Genomic DNA, 21,818 nt, shown 5'->3' on the forward strand with positions numbered 1-21,818 from the left:
CACAGTCAACCAGATCCAGATGCAGGATGGCATGGAGAAGGGCATAAACTTCATAGACGGGCACAGTGTGGATCACATCATCATCTGGGCGCACCCTAGTACCAGTGGTATAATTAGAAATACACAGATACAACATAGGCGGGCATGTACATGGGTGAGGTTTTGAAGGTTTCAAATATAATCTGACCTTTTCTCTTTTGACTTTGGGGTTCTTGGGGATTTCTGTGAGCAGTATAAGGTGCTCTTCAGAGGCTACAGGGAACTCATTGAGGAAAGTATGATGCCAGATCTTCTCCATGTCATCCCAATTGGTGACAATAGCATGTTCAATGGGGATACTTTAGGATAAGTACACCTCTTTTGTTTGGGCCTTATATTCCATGTAGTTGGGAACACTCCATGATTTCCCCAACAATGGGAAACAACAGCCTAAGAGGCATCTTCTCCTATAAAGTCAGTTTTGTACATTCAGGAACTATTGCCAACAATGAAGGCAGCGATATCATCATACCTGGGAACTTTGAAATGACAGGTTTAAGAGAGAGAGGGGAGGTGATGGGGAGACAAGTACATGCTGGTTGAAGAGCTCAGTTACCCATTTTGACCCTCTTAAAGTACAAATGTGATGATGTCACCACCCTTCTAAATGCAATAAATTCTAGTAGCTCCCTAACAAATATAAAATTGATATCAAATATAAATCATATCAAAGGAATAAATATAAAATTCTCTGGCTTTTAAAGCTTTTCAAAAGCTGGTCCCTTCTGCCCTTTCCAGTCTTCTTAGACTTTATTTTCTACCCATTGATACAGAAATGCTGGTCTCTTTGCTGTCCCTTGAATAAGATGCTTCATTTCTTGACTGAACATTTTCACTGGCTAACCCCCTTGTCTACAACTCTCTCCATCATCTTGTGCCTTCTGATTTCTTGGGTTTTCTTTAAGTCTTTCTAAAACTCTACTTTCTGCAAGAAGTCTTTCCCATTTGTTCTTAATCACAATGTCTTCCCTCTGAGATGATGTCCAATTAATCCTTATATATTAGTTATTTATTTTATATATATGATATAATATATATATATATATATATATATATATATATATATATATATATATGTATTAGTTCTTTTCATGTTATCCCCCCTGTTGGATTGTGATTCCCTTGAGAGCAGGGACTCCTTTTTGCCCTTATGGTATTTCTAGCTCCTAGCTGAATTCTATACTACACACTACTTTATAAAGTGTTTAATAAATATTTGCTGACTTCACTTGATTTGTGATGCAACTCTCCACACTGGAGAGGCTGGGAAACCTGTTTCTGGGAGAGACATAGTGACGTGTGATAGAAGTACCCTGGAGAGATATATGCAGACATTCTGGAACTGGTTTGGGTCTGTCAACTAGGTGATTAATAGGAAGTTCTTAGATTGACTCTGAGACTAGTTTAAAAACAAAAATAAAAAAATGAACTGTGTAGTCAGAAGTGAGTGGGGAAGGCATTCAAAATGCCTTACCCTTTCTCTTGGTGTACCCCTTATTTATGGCTGACTTTGAACTGCTGTGGACTTCTAATGAGAGAAGAGAGATGATATTCTAAGGAGAGAGACCTTGTGCCCTCCTCATCTTAGGCTGACATGTACTTATGTTGGAATAAACCTCAATACTTTGTCTATCCTTCCATTTAAGCTGAAAGATATGAAGATGGCTAAGAATTTTTAAGTTTGAAAACGTCAAGAGAACAAGTCATTAAAAGTGAGGAAATCGAGGAGGTTAAGTCCATGCCATGTTTTGAAGCTGCCCTGATACTGAAGTCCTGGGAAGCAAGGAGTGATCTTCAGCAGTAACTGAGGTGAGGGTTCTCCATTTGGATCTGAACTTAGTGGAACCAACACTATCAAGAAATGGTATTAATCAGAGCCCACTCTCCCCAGGCGCTGAGGTGGTTTAGGGAAAGTGTACTTCAGGAGATTGGGGAAAGCATTTGCATTTTTTTTGTGCTGTAAACTGGAAGTAAAAGTCCCTTTGTAAAAGTTAGTTGCCTGGTTAAGTAGGGCAACATTATCACAGTCATCCCTTAGGACCCTTTTGCTCTTACAATCTGAAAAATCTGTACAAAATATTTTGGCCCTCCCTTCCTACCAGAGAAGAAGTCTGAAGTTTTTCTTTTTCTATTATGAGGTGTTTATAGTGCCTTATTGTAAAATTTGGTTAAGTATTTGGTCACAAGCAATGTCATCTGCTGTCCTTCACATATAATCCATGACATCCACAAAACTCTTCCCAAATTCCAATTCAATTTCTTATGCTGACCTGTGATATATCAAAACTGTGTGGGGAAAGTCATGATGTGGAAGAAATAACTGTGGCCACTGGTTGTTAAAGTGAGAACACACTGAAATTTGGGTTTGCATTAATGGCATTAGGAGAAGACCAGGCTTTGGGGAAAAATGAGGCTAGAGAATACTGACTATACAAAGATACACAAACACAAATAAACACAATACAAGTACACAATACCATTGTTTTACAGCTCAGTGAATCCAAAGACTCTAAATACTGGGTTTAGGATTCACAATTTGAGAAAAACAGCTAGAAAAAACTAGAAAATAAATCTAGGACAAATTAGGCTTAATTTCTCACTGTGTATGCCACAAAAAAATCATCAAATGGATACATGATTTAGGACATTAAAAAATATTATAAGTAAATTAGAGGAACAAGAAAAAATATTTTTGGTAACTATGGATAGATTTCCTAACTAAATAAGGGACAGAAAGCATCACAGAAACTGGAAATGCTGATTATATAAATCTGGAAAGTTTTTTGCACAAATAAAACTAATGTAATTAAAACTAGACTGGAAACAGTTATTAAGGAAAAAAATCTTTGTACAAGTTTTTTTTCTTTATTTTTTTCCCAATTACATGTAAGATAGTTTTCAAATTATTTTTTTATTTTGAATTCTACATTTTTCTCCCTCACTCCCTTCCTTCTTCCTTCCTCTTAACGGTGAGTAATCTAATATAGGTTATATATATATACAACTATGTTAAACATATTTCCATGTTAGTCATGTTGTGAAAGAAGAATCAGAACAAAAAGTCCTTTGTTTTTCTGATAAAGGTTTGGATAGTTAATATGTGTGTGTATGCGTATATATGTATATGTATATATATATATATATATATGTATATATATAATGTATGGAATTGATTTGAATAGAACAGTCAGCATTTTTTCTAACAAATATGCAAGAATAACTGCACCAATACATAAATGGTCAGAGGATAAGAGAAGGGAATTCTCAAAGGAAAAATCCAAACTTTCAACACCATATGAAAAAATGCTTCTAAACGCAACCAACAAGTGAAATGCAAATTCCATCTGATACCCATTACTTTGCCAAAGAAGACCAAAAAAGGAAAATGATAAATGTCAGAGAGGCTAGAGAAAAGTCAAACCAAAGAACTGCTGGTAGAGTTGTGAATTGCCCCAACTATTTTGGAAAATAATTTGGAACTATACCCCAGAAGTCACTAAACCAGGCATACCCTTTGATTCAGAATTAAAACCATTATGTTTTATTCCAAAGAGATAAAAGAAAGAAGGAAAATAATTCACAATTTGACAAAACCAGTTAGGAAAACTACAAAAACAAAAACCGACTAGGAAAAACTGGACTATATGTACAAAAATATTTATAAAAATTCTTACAGCAAAGAATTGGAAACAAAGACAAATACCTATAATTTAGGGTATGGTTGGAAAAATTATGGTATCTGAAAGAAATGAAATATTATTGAGAATAAGAAATTAGAAAATGGACAGTTTCGGAGAAACCTGGGAAAACTAGCATATAAAATAATGCAAAGTGAACAGAACCTGGGGAATGATTTACAAAATAACAATTATACTAATAAAAAGCAATCTTCTAAGACTTAACTCTTATCAGTACAATTGATGAAAAGGAAATGATGTAGAGAATTGTGAACTTTCAAATGTGTGGAGGTCCCTACTCTGAGGTTCTGTCTCCCTTGGACACTGTATTGTATCCTGTCTCCCCTTGACCCTGTTGTATCTTACTTATCCTCCATTTCCACCTTGACTTAATTTTGACCTGGTGGACAGGAAATGACGTGTTAGAATTGGACTTCAAGTACCTTGATTCAGCTACCATTGGAAGTTACCTGACTCCTAGGCGAAAGGCCATACCCCAAGCACCACCTCTGTCCAGCCTACAATGGAGGGGTATTTAACAGGAAAAGCTGCCCCTTCGAGCTCTCTTGCTTCTTCCCTCCTCCCATCCAGAAGAATGGGCCTTCCTCTGACTCTTCATTAAACCATGTGGAGCTCCATGGGTTTCACCATGTGGTCCGGTTAACCCAAGCCTCATAGCGCTCTCTCTCTCTCTCTCTCTCTCTCTCTCTCTCTCTCTCTCTCTCTCTCTCTCTCTCTCTCCCTCTCTCTCTCCCCAAACTTCAGTTAAGCCTTCCAGGTGACCTGCCAAACTCACATGGCTTTTCCTTGACCTCTTCTTAACTTTACCTACCATTTTCTTATGTGTTGTAACTTCTTTTAATAAATTTTTGTTTTATTTCCATCCCTTTTTTCCTGAGTCTGAATAATGATTCCTCATAGGCAGAACCTAACTCAAGTAGCCAGCAGCTACAGTATAATGACCACCCACATTTCCAAAAGACTAATAATGAAACTATCTAGGGAGCAAGACAGAGGATGAAAGAAACACAAAGTATAAATAGACTTGCATTTTCAGACTTGGATAAGTCTGAAACTTTGAAAGTTATTTGTTAGATTACATTTATTTGTGACAAAGTTCTTTCTTGTTTTTTTTCTCCCTCAATGAGGAGGGATTGGTTAGGCAGAGGGAAGTTAGAGAAATGCTTGACCAAAAGACAAAAGGAAGAGGGCCTTTAAAGCATGTTTAAAAAAGAAAAAGGCATGAAGATAAAAAGAAAACTGGAAAGTAACACAGTGAAGCAGGACAGCTTTGAAAGTAACTTGTTGAGTTTATCTACTTAGAAAAGAAAGTTGTGCATAATAGAGATTCATGATTTCACATACAATCCTCCTTTTCTGTTTGACTTTGTGCATGGAAATTCTAATTTATTTGGTGTTTGTTAATTTCATAAAATAAAAATTAAATTTAAAAAATGCATTATTAGCTAAGAATCAAAAATGTCTTTTGACTATTTAAAAAGTCAGGTGTGCTACAGATTTGTGAGGAGAGTCAAAATTAATGTGCTGAAAGTAAAGTTAGAAAGGAGCAGGGGGCTGAATGTACTTTGTTTTGTTTTGTTTTTCTTTTACCTTTATTTTGTTATTAATTGTGATCATGGAGTGAAAAGTAAATTAAATACTCTGTTTTATTTTAATAAATAAGTATTTAGTTTATATAGCACTGGTGTAGCATTTCCCTGAGACTTCTTAGTTATAAATAACATTTACATAGTACATTTTACCAAAATTCTTTCAGTCAATCCTCACAATAGTCCCATGAGGTAAGTGTTGTTAAAATTATCCCATTTTGCAGATGAGGAAACTATGACTTGCTTTAAAGGTTACACACCTAGGAAATAATAGCAACAGGATTTGAACTCAGTCAATTTGGACCTCTAGTTCAGGGGTGAATTTCAACTGCATCATGCTACATTATACTACCATCTCCCACTACTATGTCTGAAGCAGATATCCCAAAGAACAATGGTGAGAAACATATTTCCTACTATGACTTATATACAAAAATATCAGTGAAAAATAATATTCTGAAAATATATAACCAAAAATGAAACATATAATAAGAGTAACAGATGGACAACCCACATTTGGAATGGTACCCTTAAGATGCCCAAAGACATCAAGAGAAGCCTCTAGTATACTAAATAGATCATATTATGAGTTTTTACGGGAGGGGATGAACTAAGATCTCACAGGATAAGAAAGCATGGATGGGTTTTGATTTGCACTATTGAATCATCATCTTCTTAGTTACTAGTCTTAACTTGTTGGCCCAGATCCATATAGCTTTGCTCCTCAAACATCACCATTCATGTAAAGAATCATAGGATAATAATATTATTATAATATAATTAATTAATCATAACTCGAGTTATAAATAAGCTTGAAGGCTCTCTAGTTTAATTCCCTCAGGCAAACAGTAAGCATTTACTAAGTACTTACCATATACTATATAGTAATGAAGATGTTAAGATAAAACAGTCAAAACCTCACCAAGATTAAGTAACTTAAGGTCATAAAGGTAATAAGTGGAAGAGCTGGGATGTTAACTCAAGTCCTGTGATTCCAGATTTCGTGTCCATCATGCATATTTCACAACTTACCATTGGTGTCCATAATCAAGGGAAGGCAGATAACAGAAAGGTTCTAACGGGTTTCTCTAAGAGTTAGCACAAATAGTGATAGGAATATCAGTGTTGTGATTTAAAAAAGGAGGGGGAACAAGACTGAAGGCAAAAAGAGGATGGAAAAGAAAAAAATTGGAGGGGAGGGGTGGCTAGGTGGCGTAGTGGATAAAGCACTGGCCTTGGAGTCAGAAGTACCTGGGTTCAAATCTGGTCTCAGACACTTAATAATTACCTAGCTGTGAGGCCTTGGGCAAGCCACTTAACCCCATTTGCCTTGCGAAAACCTAAAAAAAAATTGGAGGGGAGAGGGGAAAGGAGGAAAACAATGGGAAAGGAGAAGCAAATAGGATAAAGAAAAAAAAACTTGACAATTTACCTACCAAACACTATTTTTAAAAATATTTTGAAAGATATATGATTTAATCAACCTGGGCACTCTCTATGTTAACCCTTCTCTGTATACCTTTACAGATGCCTTCATAAATTCTTATGGTCAAAAATAAATTCATCACCTGGGAACCAACTTTCTGGTGATGTGCCTCAACATTCAGCTAGGCTGATCCTCAGCTGATAATCACTTAGGTTATTACCAATTCTATCCTCCTTCCTATTTTTCATAAGACTTTCTATAACTTGTAGTACTTTTACTATTGCCTTTGAGACCTCAGGGTCATCATGAAGCAGGGCACAGGCAATGACCATGTTGGACTTTTCCTGTCCCTTTGGGACAGGAAAGACTAAAGCACAGAAAGTCAGCCATGTGCAATGAGTCCAGTCTTAGCCTATCCTAGGAGGATGCCCCTATGGCATACATATTGCAGAATACCTGGATCCAGGTGCTAAACCACTCCCCAAGCACCACTCTTGTCCAACCCACTATAGAAATGCATTTAAGCACAGTCTTCCAAAGTGGAGCTCTTTTTCTTCTTTCTTTCCTCTCTTCCTCTTTGCAGGATAGCCACTTTCTCTCTCTAAGCTAGAACCATGTGCTTCCAACCTATGGTGCTGGAGAACTATGCCCTCAGCTCCATGTGAGTCTAAGCTCAGCCAGTTCTTATGGCTATTTTCCCCCCTCTTTTTCCCCTCAGGCACTCTCACCTAGACCTTTGTTATTCAGACAGTTATTGAGCTGTCCTCAAGCAGCTTATTGCCTCTCCAGGAAAAAAAAAAAGTTCAATTTGTTAACTTTGCAGGCCTCTGAAATAAAAACCCTGAGCTTTCCCAACTCCAGGGCTAGTCTGTGAGTTTTCCATGTCAAAAGAACTCTCATCTTTATGACAGCACCATCAATTTCCCCTGCATCAAACAGCATGTTGTGACAAAGCAGAGAAGCAGAAAGTTGATGGAAGGTGAAAATACCTTGTAATTTTTTAAAGAGCCATTTGCCAATATCCTTCAACTCTCCTTTACTTGCCTCAAAAGTTCATTGAAGAATTTCAGAAAATCCAAGGTCTTGGCTAGAGTCACATCAGGGAAATTATGTAAAGCAAAAGAGGCAAAGATCAGTACCTGAAGGTAAACTGATTGCATGTAGAAGGGTTGTCGTTGATGTCTTCAATGATGAAAGTTATCTGAGTTCGGTTCTCCTGACCCCCTTTGGGTCTGTCCTTCACAAGAACTTCCAAAAGGATATTTGGATTCTGTTTCAATTTACCAGCATCTCGATTTAGCCTGCTGGCTATTTGAATGGTACCAGTCACTATTCAGACAAGAAACAAAGGTAAGAACTTGATTTCTTGAAGAGGAAGAAAGAAGGATTACATAGGTGCTTGTTTAGAGTCTAAAGGCTCAGGAAAAACTAGGAATAAGATTTCCTTAATGAGGGTAACTTATGTTGGGATGGGATTAAATTTCATCAATTTTGTAAACTTGAAGGACCATAGACTGAGAGCTAGAAGGTCAATTAGTTTAGCCCCTTTATTTATGTATAATGAATCTGAGAGCCAGAGTAGTTAAGTACAAGCTCACAGCAGAGAACTAGCAGCAGGGAGAGAATTCTAACCAAAGTCTTTTGAATTCAAATCCAATGCTTCTTCCAAAGGGTTATAAATAGAAGACATGTTCCTTTACAACCCAAATTAATATTGTGGTAGTGTTCAATCATTTTCTTTATGATCCCTTTGGGGGTTTTCTTAGCAAACATATTGGAATGGTTTGCTATTTCCTTCTCCAGTTCACTTTTCAGATGAGGCAAATGGGGTCAAGTGTCTTGTCCAGGTTCATACAACTAGTGAGCATTTGAGGTGGGATTTGAACTCAGGGAGATGAGTCTTTCTGTTTCCAAGCCTAGTGCTCTAGCCACTGTGCCACCTAGCTGTCCTAAATTAATTGTTGATGTTCAGTTGAGTCCATCTTTTTGTGATTCCATCTGGGGTTTTCTTGACAAAGATATTGGTGTATTTTGCCATTTCCTTCTTCAGTTCATTTTACAGATGAGGAAACTGAGATAAAAAGATTAAGTGATGTACCCAAGGTCAAATAGCTAATACATGTCTCAGGTAGTATTTGAACTCAGTTCCTCGGGACTCCAGGTTGGTTCTCTATCTACTGAGCCACCCAAGTGTCCCACTTAAATTAATATTATAGAACAATAAGATCAGTTGCTGCAGAGAACTGAGACTGAAACAGTGTGCTGAACTAGTTGAGGTTACCTGAATGTCTAATAAGTCTAATAATAAATAGATATCTGATATATTGCATTGTCAGCAAACAATTATCATCATCTTACATTTGTCTAGTATTCTAAGGTTTGTTAAGGGCTTTACATATACCTATAGGCACCTAGATGAGGCAGTGGATGGGATATGATACTGTTCCCTGTTGTACCATATTGCTTCCTCTACCAATGCAAATTGATATCTTTCCTGCAACTTCTACTCCAAGAGATCTTTCTAGGACAATGAGAAAGTGAGGGACTTGCCCAGGGTCACAGAACCAGGATGTGTCAGATGTCTTAGCTAATATCCACTATGTTAAATACAAAGGTATGGAGAATGGGTCAGGAAAAAGTTGAAGGGAGAAAAGTTCTGACTCAATATGACCAGAGGAGTTTTCCTTCTTATTATAAAACTACTTGCTCCCACAGAGAAAACTGACTAGAAAAAATTGCCCATTTCCCTCTGGGTCAATGTGATCCTATGTAATACTAGACTTTAATAATAAAGAATCCCAGTTCTCTGACAGGTTTAAAGAATATGTTCATATTTAACTGTTTTACAGTTACTGTCACTTAAATCCAATTCACTTGCATGTCATGGCATCATCTCTCTGCTATCAGACTGAAGGACAAATAACAAATAACAAATTTCCATTACACTAAACAGTTTTCAGAAGTGGGCAAGCACTATTGCTCCCTCTTCCCCTCTCCCATTCCTTTAAGAAACGTACTCAAAGTATTTTTCCCAAAGCCTATGGGGCACAAATGCCTTGATGTTCTACCTAGGTAACTCCTATATAAGCCCATTGACTTATGCAAAGAAAGTCATTAGAAAGAGTGCCTTTTTTTTTGCACTAAAGAAGCATTCTGTTCTTGTAAAGGGAAGAACAGAATCCAATAAAACACTGGATTTAAGGTGCATTTTTCTTTTCTTTTCTTTTTTGCAAGGCAGTGGGGTTAAGTGGCTTGCCCAAGGCCACACAGCTAGGCAATTATTAAGTGTCTGAGGTCAGATTTGAACTCAAGTACTCCTGACTCCAGGACCAGTGCTCTATCCACTGCACCACCTAGCCGCCCCTTAAGGTACATTTTTCAAAGAGACCAAAGTGTTCTTATAATTAACTCATCTCTAACAATACCCAGACATACCTCCATTTAATATCTTTAACTAGTTCCTTAAAAAAGGTAAATTAACATTGTAGGGGGAAACAACAACAACAAAATCCCATATTGCCGAGGTCAAGTAGTTCCATAGCAACAGTGTTATAAAAAGAAAATGTTCCTTGGGAGTCCAAATTAGTATTTTAGACTTTAAAACAAGTTGTTACAAAGAATTGAGGCTGTAATAGGGCTTAGTTGGATTGATGGGGCTCCCTGAATGTCAGATAATTTTAGATAGCTAATATACCAAATTTGTCAGAAAATAATCATAATAATATTTCTCATTTATCTATCACTCTAAAGTTTGCCAAGATTTTTTTTATATACAAGATGCAAAGATCTATTTACATATAGGTGTGGCAGTAAAAAGACCTGGAATCAGGAAAATTTAAGTTTTAATCTGTCCCCAGTCATCTGTTAGGTTTGTGGGCAAGTTACTTAACTTTTATCTGTAAAATTGAGAAAATAATAGCACCTTCTTCTCAAAGTTGTAATTAGGATAAAAGCAATATTTATAATGGGCTTTATAAACTATAAAGCACTAACAAATACTAGGTATATGTACATATATATTTGGATGTACATATATACAAATATATTCATATACACATATTAAAATTATTCCTCACAACAAATTTATGAGGTAAAAGCTATGATTTTTCCATTTTACAAAAGAATCCAAAATGGCCCTCATAGCTCATGACTTCAGAGAAACATGGCCAGGGTCAGAAGACTTATAAATACAAAAAAAGACCAGTTGAAGAATACATATGGCAGCTCTATATGTGCACATATATGTGTTTATGACTTACATTGGTTTATTATGAAATGCTCATTGGGGGTGATGAGTTGATAAAGGAGCCTGCCCATAAAATCTTCATCATCAGGATCCTTGGCAGTGACATTTGCTACAATAGTCCCAGGGCTCAGCTCCTCTGGAATTCTGTAAACTCTTATTGAGCTGAAATACAAATACAGCAGAGAAGCAAATCAGTGATTGGGGGACTGGAGGTGGTGGTAGTCTAGATTAGGAGGTAGAGGCAAAGTGAGGAGTGCATTCACACTTTCTCCTCTACCCAATCTCTGGACAATTTCATAGGGAAGTCTTCCAAAGAACAGTAGTAAATTCTGCAAAATTGGGAATGTTTTGGAATACAAATCATCATCCCTAGTTTATCTGGATTATAAATATGAATTCTCATGAAATATAAGTACAGACAGTGACCAAAAGAAACACACACACACACACACACACACACACACACACACACACACACACACAGAGAGAGTGAGAGAACCAAAAATAGAAACAGAAACAGAGGATTGTACATGAATCTACAGGTCTCTATTTTATACAGCTCTAGTAGGTGACCTTACATACAATATGCTAAACTTGGAGTAAGAAAGAAGAAAGTTCAAATCCTGCCTCATGTCCTTACTGACTACATGACCCTGAGCAAATCATTTCATTTTTTGTGCCTCAATTTTCTCATTTATAAAATAGAGGTAATGATCATACCTTCTTCACAGGGTTGTTGTGAGAACAAATGAGAATTAAATTTGTGGAAATCAATGAGTTCAATAAGAAGTTTCATTCCAATAGGAGAGACAACATATAAAGAGGACTATTAGCTAAGGGAGTGAATTTTGATCTAGGAAGTCACAAAAATGGTGAATAGTGGTCTACCATAAGCACATCCTTTCCAGAGCAATGGTAGAGGTTCAGTTCTAAGACGAAGAAATGGAAAGAGGGGGCTGGAGAAGGATAGGTGACATAATAGCAAGGCAGAAAATAGCCAGGGTGAAGAGGAGGATGGATAATCATGGGGAATGGAGAACAGAAGGGCTTAACTCTTTGCTGATAAGTCTTCTTGAGGGTGGGACAAAAGCAAAAACAAGATGGCAAAGTTATGAGAGACCTGAGTTCAAGTGCTGCTTCTCACTCATTCCTGGCTGTGTAACTCTGGGCAAGTCACTTCTTAGTGCTCCACTAATAATCTGATATCAGATATAACATGGGCTTTTACATAATAAATTCTTAATAAATGTTTGTTGAATTAAATAGGATAATGTGCTGTGTTATAAAATAAACAACAGCAACACACTAAAGAATTCCTACTTTTTAGGTCTTGATAGACTCTGCCAAAACATGCAGCTGTTTACAAACATGTTTGCTCTTGCATGGGCAGAGCATCTGGCCAACTGACAACCTCATCATTTTCCATCTGGATGATTGGGTGTCATCTAAAGAAAACTTCCACTAGTTTCTTTTCCTAAACCTAAAAGGAGAGCAATGAAAAAGGTTCCTGACAGATCTCAAGGGTGAGAAAACACCTGCCAGGGTGCTGCTATCTGTGAATTGTACTGTGAGTCAATCACTTCACTTAGGGACGATTTAGTATGATCCAAGCACATTTACAAATTCTGTCTCCTATGAACTCTAAAAACCAGCTCACTTTCCTCTTCAAGATCCTGTTAACCTGATTTTCCACTTCCCTGATTAGAGCAATGCAGCAGAATGGCTCAAGTCACACTTCACCTTTCACTAAAGGGTTGTTTGTGCGTCAGTAGTGATGTATGGTGACAGTTCCTGACCCTGTATCCAGTCTTTGATGTCACAACCTATTTATAAATAGGCTGTGCTGTGTGCTCAGGGATGTGGGATGTCAGCTAAAATCCTCATCTCTATCTCTCTCCCTTTTATCCGGGAACCAGCATAGATGTATTGTTTGGTTGCTCCTGGAAGGCCCAAATGAGAGTTTGCTTGATATTGTCCCACCTAAACTTAGATCAAGTAAAAGTGTTCACCATTCAGGAATCTAGAAGCTTCATTGTAAAGGTTATGCATGCTAAGGTGGAAGGCTGGAAGATATATTAAAGTGGAGGTCACAGGATAATAGGTAAAGAACTTGAAGGACTTATCTAATTCAACACTATCATTTTGCAGATGAGAGAGGTTAAGTGACTTGCCCACAGTCACACAGGTAAAGCAACAGAAGGATTAGGTGTGGGTATAGGAAAGAGAAACTAATTCAATTTATGGTGAAAAGATAAGTCAATTTGTCAGATACCTTGAATGATTCTATAACAAAAGATTATGTGGTTGCTAAGGCATTTCAATGATAATAAGAACTGGTCTATATGGGGTTTTTTTTAGGTTTTTGCAAGGTGAATGGGGTTAAGTGGCTTGCCCAAAGCCACACAGCTAGGTAATTATTAAGTGTCTGAGACGGGATTTGAACCCAGGTACTCCTGACTCCAAGGCCGGTGCTTTATCCACTATGCCACCTAGCCGCCCCTCTATATGGTTTTTTAAAGTTTTCAAAATATTTTACATTCATTATCTCATTTGAGTCTCCAGAGAACCCTAGGAGATATCACAAAATATCATTCCCATTTTACAGAAAAGGAAACAGGGAAAGCAAAGTGACTTTGCCCATAATCACAGAACCATTAAGTGTTAGAGGTGGGATTCAAGATAATAGGTGAAGAGGTAGAAGGCCCCTCATTTTATGGAGGAAGAGACTAAGGGTCAATTTACTCAAGGTCACCCAGGCTGTAAAAGGCAGAGACAGGATCTGTATTCTGGTCCCCATTCCAAAACTCATCCTCTTTCCATCATCATACAATGCCTTTTAATTTCCTGCTTCCAAGTCCAAAACTCTCTCCACTCATACCAGGCTGCCTTTCATCTTACATTGGCTTTATTCACATCTGTAAATGTAGTTAAACTGAGCAACTGTTTTTCACATTTTCCTAGTGACTCACTGGTCTCTTGCAAATGTTTTTGGGAACCAAAGAGACAGATGATAAAAGATACTGTGCCTCTGTAGCCAAATAATAAAAGTATACTAGGGTAGGACTTCAAAGATAGGATAAGAAACATCAGATCATGTAATGGTAGCTATGCTCACTGGGTTAAGCCATCAAATAAAATTTCCCTATTACCCAAAAATAGATACTAGGCCTTCCTCACCACGGGGAACCATCCCAACATCTATTTTCCCAAAAAGGCAGAGAAATGAAAAAAATATATAAAAGCCTTAAGCCAGAATGAATTGATGAGAGAGAAAACCAGACAGAGATAGAAAAACAGAAACAGAGATTGAGACAGAGCACACACAGAGACAGAATCAGGGAGAGACACAGAAACAGAGAGACAGAAAAATTGACCATTACTTTCTTGTCTTTCCTTTAGGATAAAGAAAGCACAGGTCAGCAAGCATGAAAGCCCTTTGAAATTATGCCTCTCCACTTCCCCATCTCAGTGATGGATCACTTAATCTCTAGAAATGAAACAGAATAGGAGAAAAGATGAGCTTTGGATTTACCTGGTAAAGTAAGGACTTTCATCATTAACGTTTATGATGTTCACTAGGAATGTTCTTGTGATTTTAAGCTTCCCACTGTCCTCTACTTCCACATCAAACACATAACTGTCGGGAAGAAACAAACTCAGGTTTAGATAATTGTGAAAAATAGGGTAAGAGACAGTTCATAGGATAATAGATGTAGAAGCCCTCATGTTACAGATGAGCAAATAGTCCTGGTAACATTAAGTGATTTGCCCAAGGTTAGAGAGATAGAAAGTGGCAATGTGGTATTCAAACTCAGATCCTAGGACCACAGATACAGTACTTTATGATAGATTTAAGCAAAAAGAACCTGGAGCAACGTAAAGGCAGGAGAGAAAATTGACCATTTAATAATGTGACATTATGACGATTCTCTTCTTTTTGTCCATCTTTCCAAAACACCTTCTCCATTTCTCTTTCTTATCTCTTATTCTTTTCTCCTGAGTAACTCACCTGTACACTGGAATCTTACCTGCAGCCATCTCACTTGTGTTCTTCCTTATTCCTCAATTCACAAAGTAGAAGGAAGACCTAAAATGAACTCCAGCTGATTCAAGTGCCCCACCATCCCCTTCTCAGCCACTTTTCCTGATAGGATAGGAGGACTGGGCAGAATCATTTATATAATTTCCTCAACTTTGCTTTCCATATTTAGACACCATCTAAGTGTAGTGCAAGTTAGAAACAGAATACTCAGGGTTACACATCCTTAGAAAGTCCTTATCCATAATCTTCCATCAGTGATTGTTCTTCCTTGTGCTCCCACCTATCCACACAAATGTATCCAAACTGGCATTGGCCAGTCCCTACCTGTTGTGTCCTGCTTCGAAATCAAATGTTGCTGTGGAGAAAAGGATGCCATTTGTAGAGACATTGAAGTACTTCAAGGGAGAGATCAAGGAAAACTAAAAAAATAAATAACAAACATAAAACTATAAGTGACAGGCCGTATCTCTTTTCACCAGAGGCATATTTGTCTGGTCACTATAAACCAGTGACTAAACAAATAGTCTTGGTCAATAGAATACTCTTGCTTGTTTGGTGTTTTTTTTTTTGTTTTCTTTTAGGAATGACCTCCAAAAATAGAAATTCTCAGGCTTAATAGTTTCTTGGCTAAGAGCTGTCAAGATCTGCCAGATGCATTGAGGTGCTGCCCTGGGAAGGGAGCCATTGGCTCTTGCAACAGTAGGATGACTATAAAATGTGTCCAGTCTGAGAGAGACCTTGCTTCAATCGAAAGTTCCCTTGTTCTGGCACCATTGTTACTACTTCTGTTTTCCTCCATACATACCTGGCTTTGCACCCATTCACTGCCTTGGCTTCATCACTGGTTTCTGTGTGTTTCTTGGCTCTGATTTGTCTACTTTGGCCCTCCTGAGACCTAGTTTGTCACTCCATCTCAGGGACAGCCCAGCATGAGAGGGTCACCCTGTCGTGTGAGCCAGTACACAAGGGACCAATCCAAAGAAAATACAAAGCCCCACCATCTGTCAGTGCTCGGTAAAATTCACACAGACAGAGCCTTAATATGTGGAGTAGATAATCTGATTCTGGCTGTAGTAACTACTTATTAACCAGGGGCTTCTAGTGCAGTTACTGAACTACTCAACTCAGCTCCCAGTTGGAGAAAAGAGAGAATGCACAGAAAATAGAGTGAAAAGTTCCTTTGAGGTCAGATTAAAGTTTTTATGAGACTTTGTCAGAGATACTTTTATAAGCCAAAAAGAATAATTCTAGTAGATAGAACTAGACAGGTGAAAAATCGTAGGCTATGGAGCTGGACAATAGGCATACTACCTATGAGATGAAGGTGAGAAGGGTTCATATGAGGGAGGGACCTTAGAGTGCAGTTTGTCTAAGGATTCTTTTTTTTTTGCAAGGCAATGGGGTTAAGTGGCTTGCCCAAGGCCACATGGCTAGGTAATTATTAATTGTCTGAGGCCAGATTTGAACTCAGGTACTCCTGACTCCAAAGCCAGTGCTTTATGTACTGCACCACCTAGCCGCCCCTGTCCAAGGATTCTTAATCCAAGGTCGATGAACTTGTTTTTTAAAAAATACTTCGATAACCATATTTCAATTTTATAGTTTTTCTTTGTTAATCTATGCATTTTATTTTCTGCATGTAAAAGCATTATTCTGAGAAGGTACACCATAAGTTTCAGTCAAATTGCCAAAGAGATCTGTAACATACACACAAAAAGGTTAAGAATACCTGAATTACTCCAAAATCTTTATTTGAAAGGAAACAAGCTTGAGACCCCAAAAAGTTAAGTAGTTTGCCCATAGTAATAAAAACTGGAGCTGGAATGTGAACTTGGGTCCTCTAACAATTAAAAAAATATATACTATGTGCCCTGCTTATTTCCTTGAAAGTTCCTTGCATACATAATTTTTCCATACATCTCCTACTCCTTGTTTCATCTAATGCAATCTAAGCAGAGTTGAGAAGCAAATAATGACAACAACAATATTCTAAATGAAATCCAGCCTCTTACTTAAATCCCAGACCCTGAAGAAAAATTTTGCAAAGCTCTCAGCCATCAGATGTCAGATTCCCCTGTATAATTTCTTGGATTACAGGGGAAACTCCAATAAAGTAAATAAAAACAACAGGCAAGTTTTTTAGGTACAAGTAGACAAAAGACATGGATCTGAGCCCCAGATCTGCCTCTCATTAGCTTAGTGACTTGGTGTTAAGCATTGGGGATATAAAGACAAAAGTGAAACAAATCACAGCTTCTCCAATCTTGTTTGCGCATTTATAAAATGGGGTGACAATACTTGTCCTACTTAAATCAATCAACAAGACTTTATTAAGCAAGTATTCTATTCCAGGAATTATGCTAGGTGTGGGGGGATACAGAGACAAGTGGGGGGGATACAGAGACAAAAGGGAAATAGTCTCTTCTCTGAAAAAGTTTAAATTCTATCAATGGGAAGCAATATGTACTCACACATACCCACACAATTGGAGTACATAAGTTCATTTTTGGGGACTGGCACTGGCAATTGGGTGGAAAGGATTCAGGTAAGAGACTTGAAGGTAATTTGGGATTATATGAGATGAAGGTGAGAAGGGTTCATATGAGGCACAGCCAGTATAATAACATGGGGACAGGACATATTGTCATATATGAAGAACAGCGAGAAGACTAGTTCAGCTAGACAAAGAGGTTATGAAGGAGATTAATGTGTAAGAAAACTAGAATGTTAGGTTGCAGACATGTTGCAAAGGGCTTGAAATGTCAAACAGAGGTGTTTGTACTTGATCCTAGTTGATGGAAAACCACTGGGATTTGCTAATCAGGTCAATGGCAAGGTCAGACTTGTGGTTTAGTAATATCACTACAGTAGCTGTATGAAGGATAGATTGCAAAGAGGAGAGGCTGAATGCAAAGACCAATTGGAATGCCATTATAATAGAACAGGCAGGAGGTGATGAGGTTCTGATCTAGAATGGTTATGGCATAAGTGGAAGGATGGGGAACAGATTTGAGAGATGCCCTAAAGGGAGAATTGATCAGTTTTTAGGAACTAATTAACAGAATGAAGGAGAATATAGACTCCAATATGGTTCTGTAGTTCCAAATACAGATGACTGGAGGATGGTGGTGTCCAATACAGAAATCGAGTAATTCAAAAAAGTGGCTAGAGATCCATTTGGATAGTTTAAAGTGGAGATGCCTAAAAGAATTAGTTCAAAATATTCAAAAGATGATGGAACTGGAACAGGAAAACAGATTAGGACATACCTAGGAGTCATTTCCATAGAAATGCTAATTAAACATATGGGAACTGATCAGGACACCAAGAAACACTATCACTATGTAGATAGAATATAGGTTATACACAGAGTTAAGGCAAATGTTCTTGTTTCCTTCTACATAACTATATGTGCCTGTAGACACACACACACACACACACAATACTTTTGTATCTAAGACCTCAAAGTTCCTTTTTTGGAAAAAAGGAAAAAGCATTATTTGTAGATAAATTACTCATATACATATGTATTTGTATATATATATGTACATATACATACATACATATATATATATATATATGTATATTTGTTGCGAGCAATGTTTTACTAACCTAGGAAATTTTCTTCAGTCTCACCTCCACTAATGAATTCCCCTTGACAATAAATTTAGCAAGAGTGTACAGTGATGGCCTAGAGGAAGAAAGCTAAAGGTGCAGATTTTTTGTTTTCAGAGTTGTAACTAGGCTGGGCTAACTGGGGTTTTGCTCCAGGGCACCAAAATTTAGAGGTTTGTGACAACACTTACACTTCTTCAGCAGGTGGAAATAGCTGAGTTTAGCATGAAGTTAGAAAGAATAAATACTTAAAATGGGAAGCTACCAGATGCTTCCACCCCCTGGTTGCCACATCTAGGGTGAATTCTCTGCCTTCTATAAGGTATCAGCCTCAGTAAGTTCTGGGGTTTTTACTTCCTCTATTTTCTGACCCCTCCTCCATACCAACATCTGAATTTCTCTTAAAAAGTTGACTTGGGGGATACGTGTCATTTTACTTGTCCTACTGAGATGTTATTTACCATAGGTGAAAAATGCTAGCTAAAGATCAGTTTTGTTTTGCCTGTTTTTGGTCTATTTTCCTCATACCTCAATTTATCTTAGGATCAGGCTTGTTTCTTTCATTTTTGAATCTATTTGCCATGTCAACAGAAATAACCCCTCTCCCTCTTTGTACTACTACAAAAAGAGAAGTAGACAGACTCAAAATACTGTATAGGATGGGCATTTGTCAGAAAATTTGTATAGCTTTCTGAACATTCAGGCATTCTCCATTTTTAAAGACTTGTTTAACCAAAGCAGTTCCCCTGATATTCATTCTTAGAAAACAGAAATTAAATAGAATGAAAAGAAATCCCAGCCCCCCTCTTAGCCTGATACATTAACTGCAGTTGCTAAGAAAGCTGCTGAGTAATCAGATCAATTCTGTTAACAAATTCTTGTCAAATGACTTCTTCAGTTTGCCTGCTGGGAATATTACTTTACCAGTCACCCAATGTTTCTACATTTGCAGTCCTTTATTATAGCTGTGGTTTGCTCAACCACTGAAAGTTTTCAGTTTGGGAGACAAAGAGTCAGCATTTCCTGCCCTGATCACCCCCCCCCCCCCCATTGGTTACTTGGTCTCAGAGGGGAGTTGAGATAAAGTCTTGCCCCACTTTCCTAGAATGTCAGGATCCCCAAATGAGCCAGGCTCTCTCTCTGTCTTGAAGTTTGGACCACCAAACAGCAAACAGCTCTTTCTTATTACTCAACTGAATGTTTCCATTTAAAAAAAAATAAGATGCCCTAATCCCTTGTTTTTTATTTCTCACTAATCAGTATACTACTTTTATTTAAAGCTTCTCCTTCTTCTCCAAGATAGGATTGTTAAAGTTTGGAAATGTGCAAAAGTCATCTTTTCTGCATAATCCCTACAAATGAAATCAAAGGAGAATCTTTTGGGCAGGGCAGAATGCCATCTTAGAGTTTGTAAGAGACAAGACAGAAATTTTGGATATATTTTTCTCATGTACCAAAGATTTGGGGAGAGTGTATTTCAAAGATTTCAATGAAGATATTAGTAGGATCCCATGCTGCAAGAAAGACAACTCAAGAAGAGGAGACTCTGGAGAAGAAAATTCTGATGACTTCATCATAAATGATGGATGTGCAAATAAAAAAGGGGATATCTAAAAAAGACCAATGAGCTTTCATTGAGAGATCAGCAGCAGCTCAGATTTTCAAGGACATTTGTATACTAACATAATTGTTTTAAGCATCATAAACAAAATGGAGGGAGAGGAAGAGGGAGGAAGGAAAGAGAAGGAAGGGAGAGAGGGAGGAAACAAAGGAAGGGACGAATAGAAAGAGGAGTGGAAGAAGGGAGAGGAATCAATAGAGGGAGGTAGGAAAGAGAAGAAGGAATTAAGAAGAATGGAGAGAAGGAATGGGAAAAGAAAAAACTAAGGAAGAAAAGAGAGAGAAGTATTAAAAAAAAAAAAGAAAGAAAACAGCAAAGAAAATAAGAGTAGGGAAAAAAAAGAAAATTGAAGCATTTTCTAAATCACACAGACCAGATTAGTAGGAAGGCCAGAAGGAAATGCCAACAAGCTGGAAATCTTTGAAATTTACACATTGAGGGGTGGCTAGGTGGCACAGTGGATAGAGCACTGGCCCTGGAGTCAGGAGTACCTGGGTTCAAATTGGGTCTCAGACACTTAATAATTACCTAGCTGTGTGGCCTTGGGCAAGCTACTTAATCCCATTTGCCTTACAACCCCTCCCCCCAAAGAAAGTTACACATTGAATATGTTGTACCTGTAAAGAAAAATCAGTTGCACATAGTAGAAATCCATGGTTTCATGTGCAATATCTTTTCCCATCCTGCTTTGTGCATGGTAGTGTTCATTTCATTTGGTGTTCATTGAATTCAGAATGGAAAAAAACTTTTTTTTTGTTTTTTTCAAGGCAATGGGGTTAAGTGACTTGACCAAGGTCACACAGCTAAGTAATTATTAAGTGTCTGAGGCCCGATTTGAATTTAGGTTGTCCTGACTCCAGGGCCAGTGCTCTATCCACTGTGCCACCTAGCTGTCCCCCAAAACTTTTTTTTAAAAGAAAGAATTTTACTAGTTTTAGCAATTAATCTCATTTGTCACAAGCATTTTAATTCAAGAATTACAAGAAGAGACATGATGGGGTCTTGAAGTGACAGCTGAGAAGGATTCAATGAAAAGGATCTCCCAGGAGGCATGGGAAGGTCAATGTAACAGAGCACAGGTCAACCTAAGCAGATGTCCTGATAACAATTTGTTCTAATTTTCAAAAAAGGGAGAAGAGTGTAGTCTTCAAACTTTGGGCCATTGAGCTTAATTTTAATTCCTGGCAAATAAAAAACAAAAAGCAGCAAAAAACCTCAAGTACAATGTATTATTTAAGGGATAATTAATGAACATGAGACCATAGGATCATAGATTTAGAGCTTGAATTTACCTCAGGGGCTGATAAATTCAAACTTCCAATTTTATAGATGATCTAAAAAAGGAAGTGGTAGTCAAAAGTATGACTTCCTCAAGCACAGTTTAAGTTAGAAATTATTATTTACCCTTTTGATAAGATTTCTAAACTACTAGATCAAAGTCAGGATTTGAATGCTGATCCTTGGATTCTAAAGATATTGTTCTTTTTTACCTTACCACAGCAACTTCCTTGGGAGCTACTAGGGAAGCTTGGAACTGAGCAC

The 21,818-nt window shown here is 37.5% G+C and overlaps 1 protein-coding gene across 1 annotated transcript in view; it reads right to left on the minus strand.

Annotated features, from left to right (window-relative positions):
- CDHR3 (cadherin related family member 3) overlaps nt 1-21,818 on the minus strand; it is a 105,076-nt gene that overhangs the window by 47,349 nt on the left and 35,909 nt on the right. Inside the window, exons 5-8 of the mRNA XM_074195162.1 lie at nt 15,365-15,459; nt 14,531-14,635; nt 11,012-11,160; nt 7,892-8,081 (exon numbers count right to left, since the gene is read on the minus strand). Of these exons, the coding sequence (XP_074051263.1) occupies nt 7,892-8,081; nt 11,012-11,160; nt 14,531-14,635; nt 15,365-15,459 (539 nt within the window). The remainder of the gene's footprint in view (nt 1-7,891; nt 8,082-11,011; nt 11,161-14,530; nt 14,636-15,364; nt 15,460-21,818) is intronic.

The sequence above is a fragment of the Macrotis lagotis genome, chromosome 7, assembly GCF_037893015.1.
Source record: "Macrotis lagotis isolate mMagLag1 chromosome 7, bilby.v1.9.chrom.fasta, whole genome shotgun sequence".
Classification (NCBI taxonomy): Eukaryota; Metazoa; Chordata; class Mammalia; order Peramelemorphia; family Peramelidae; genus Macrotis; species Macrotis lagotis.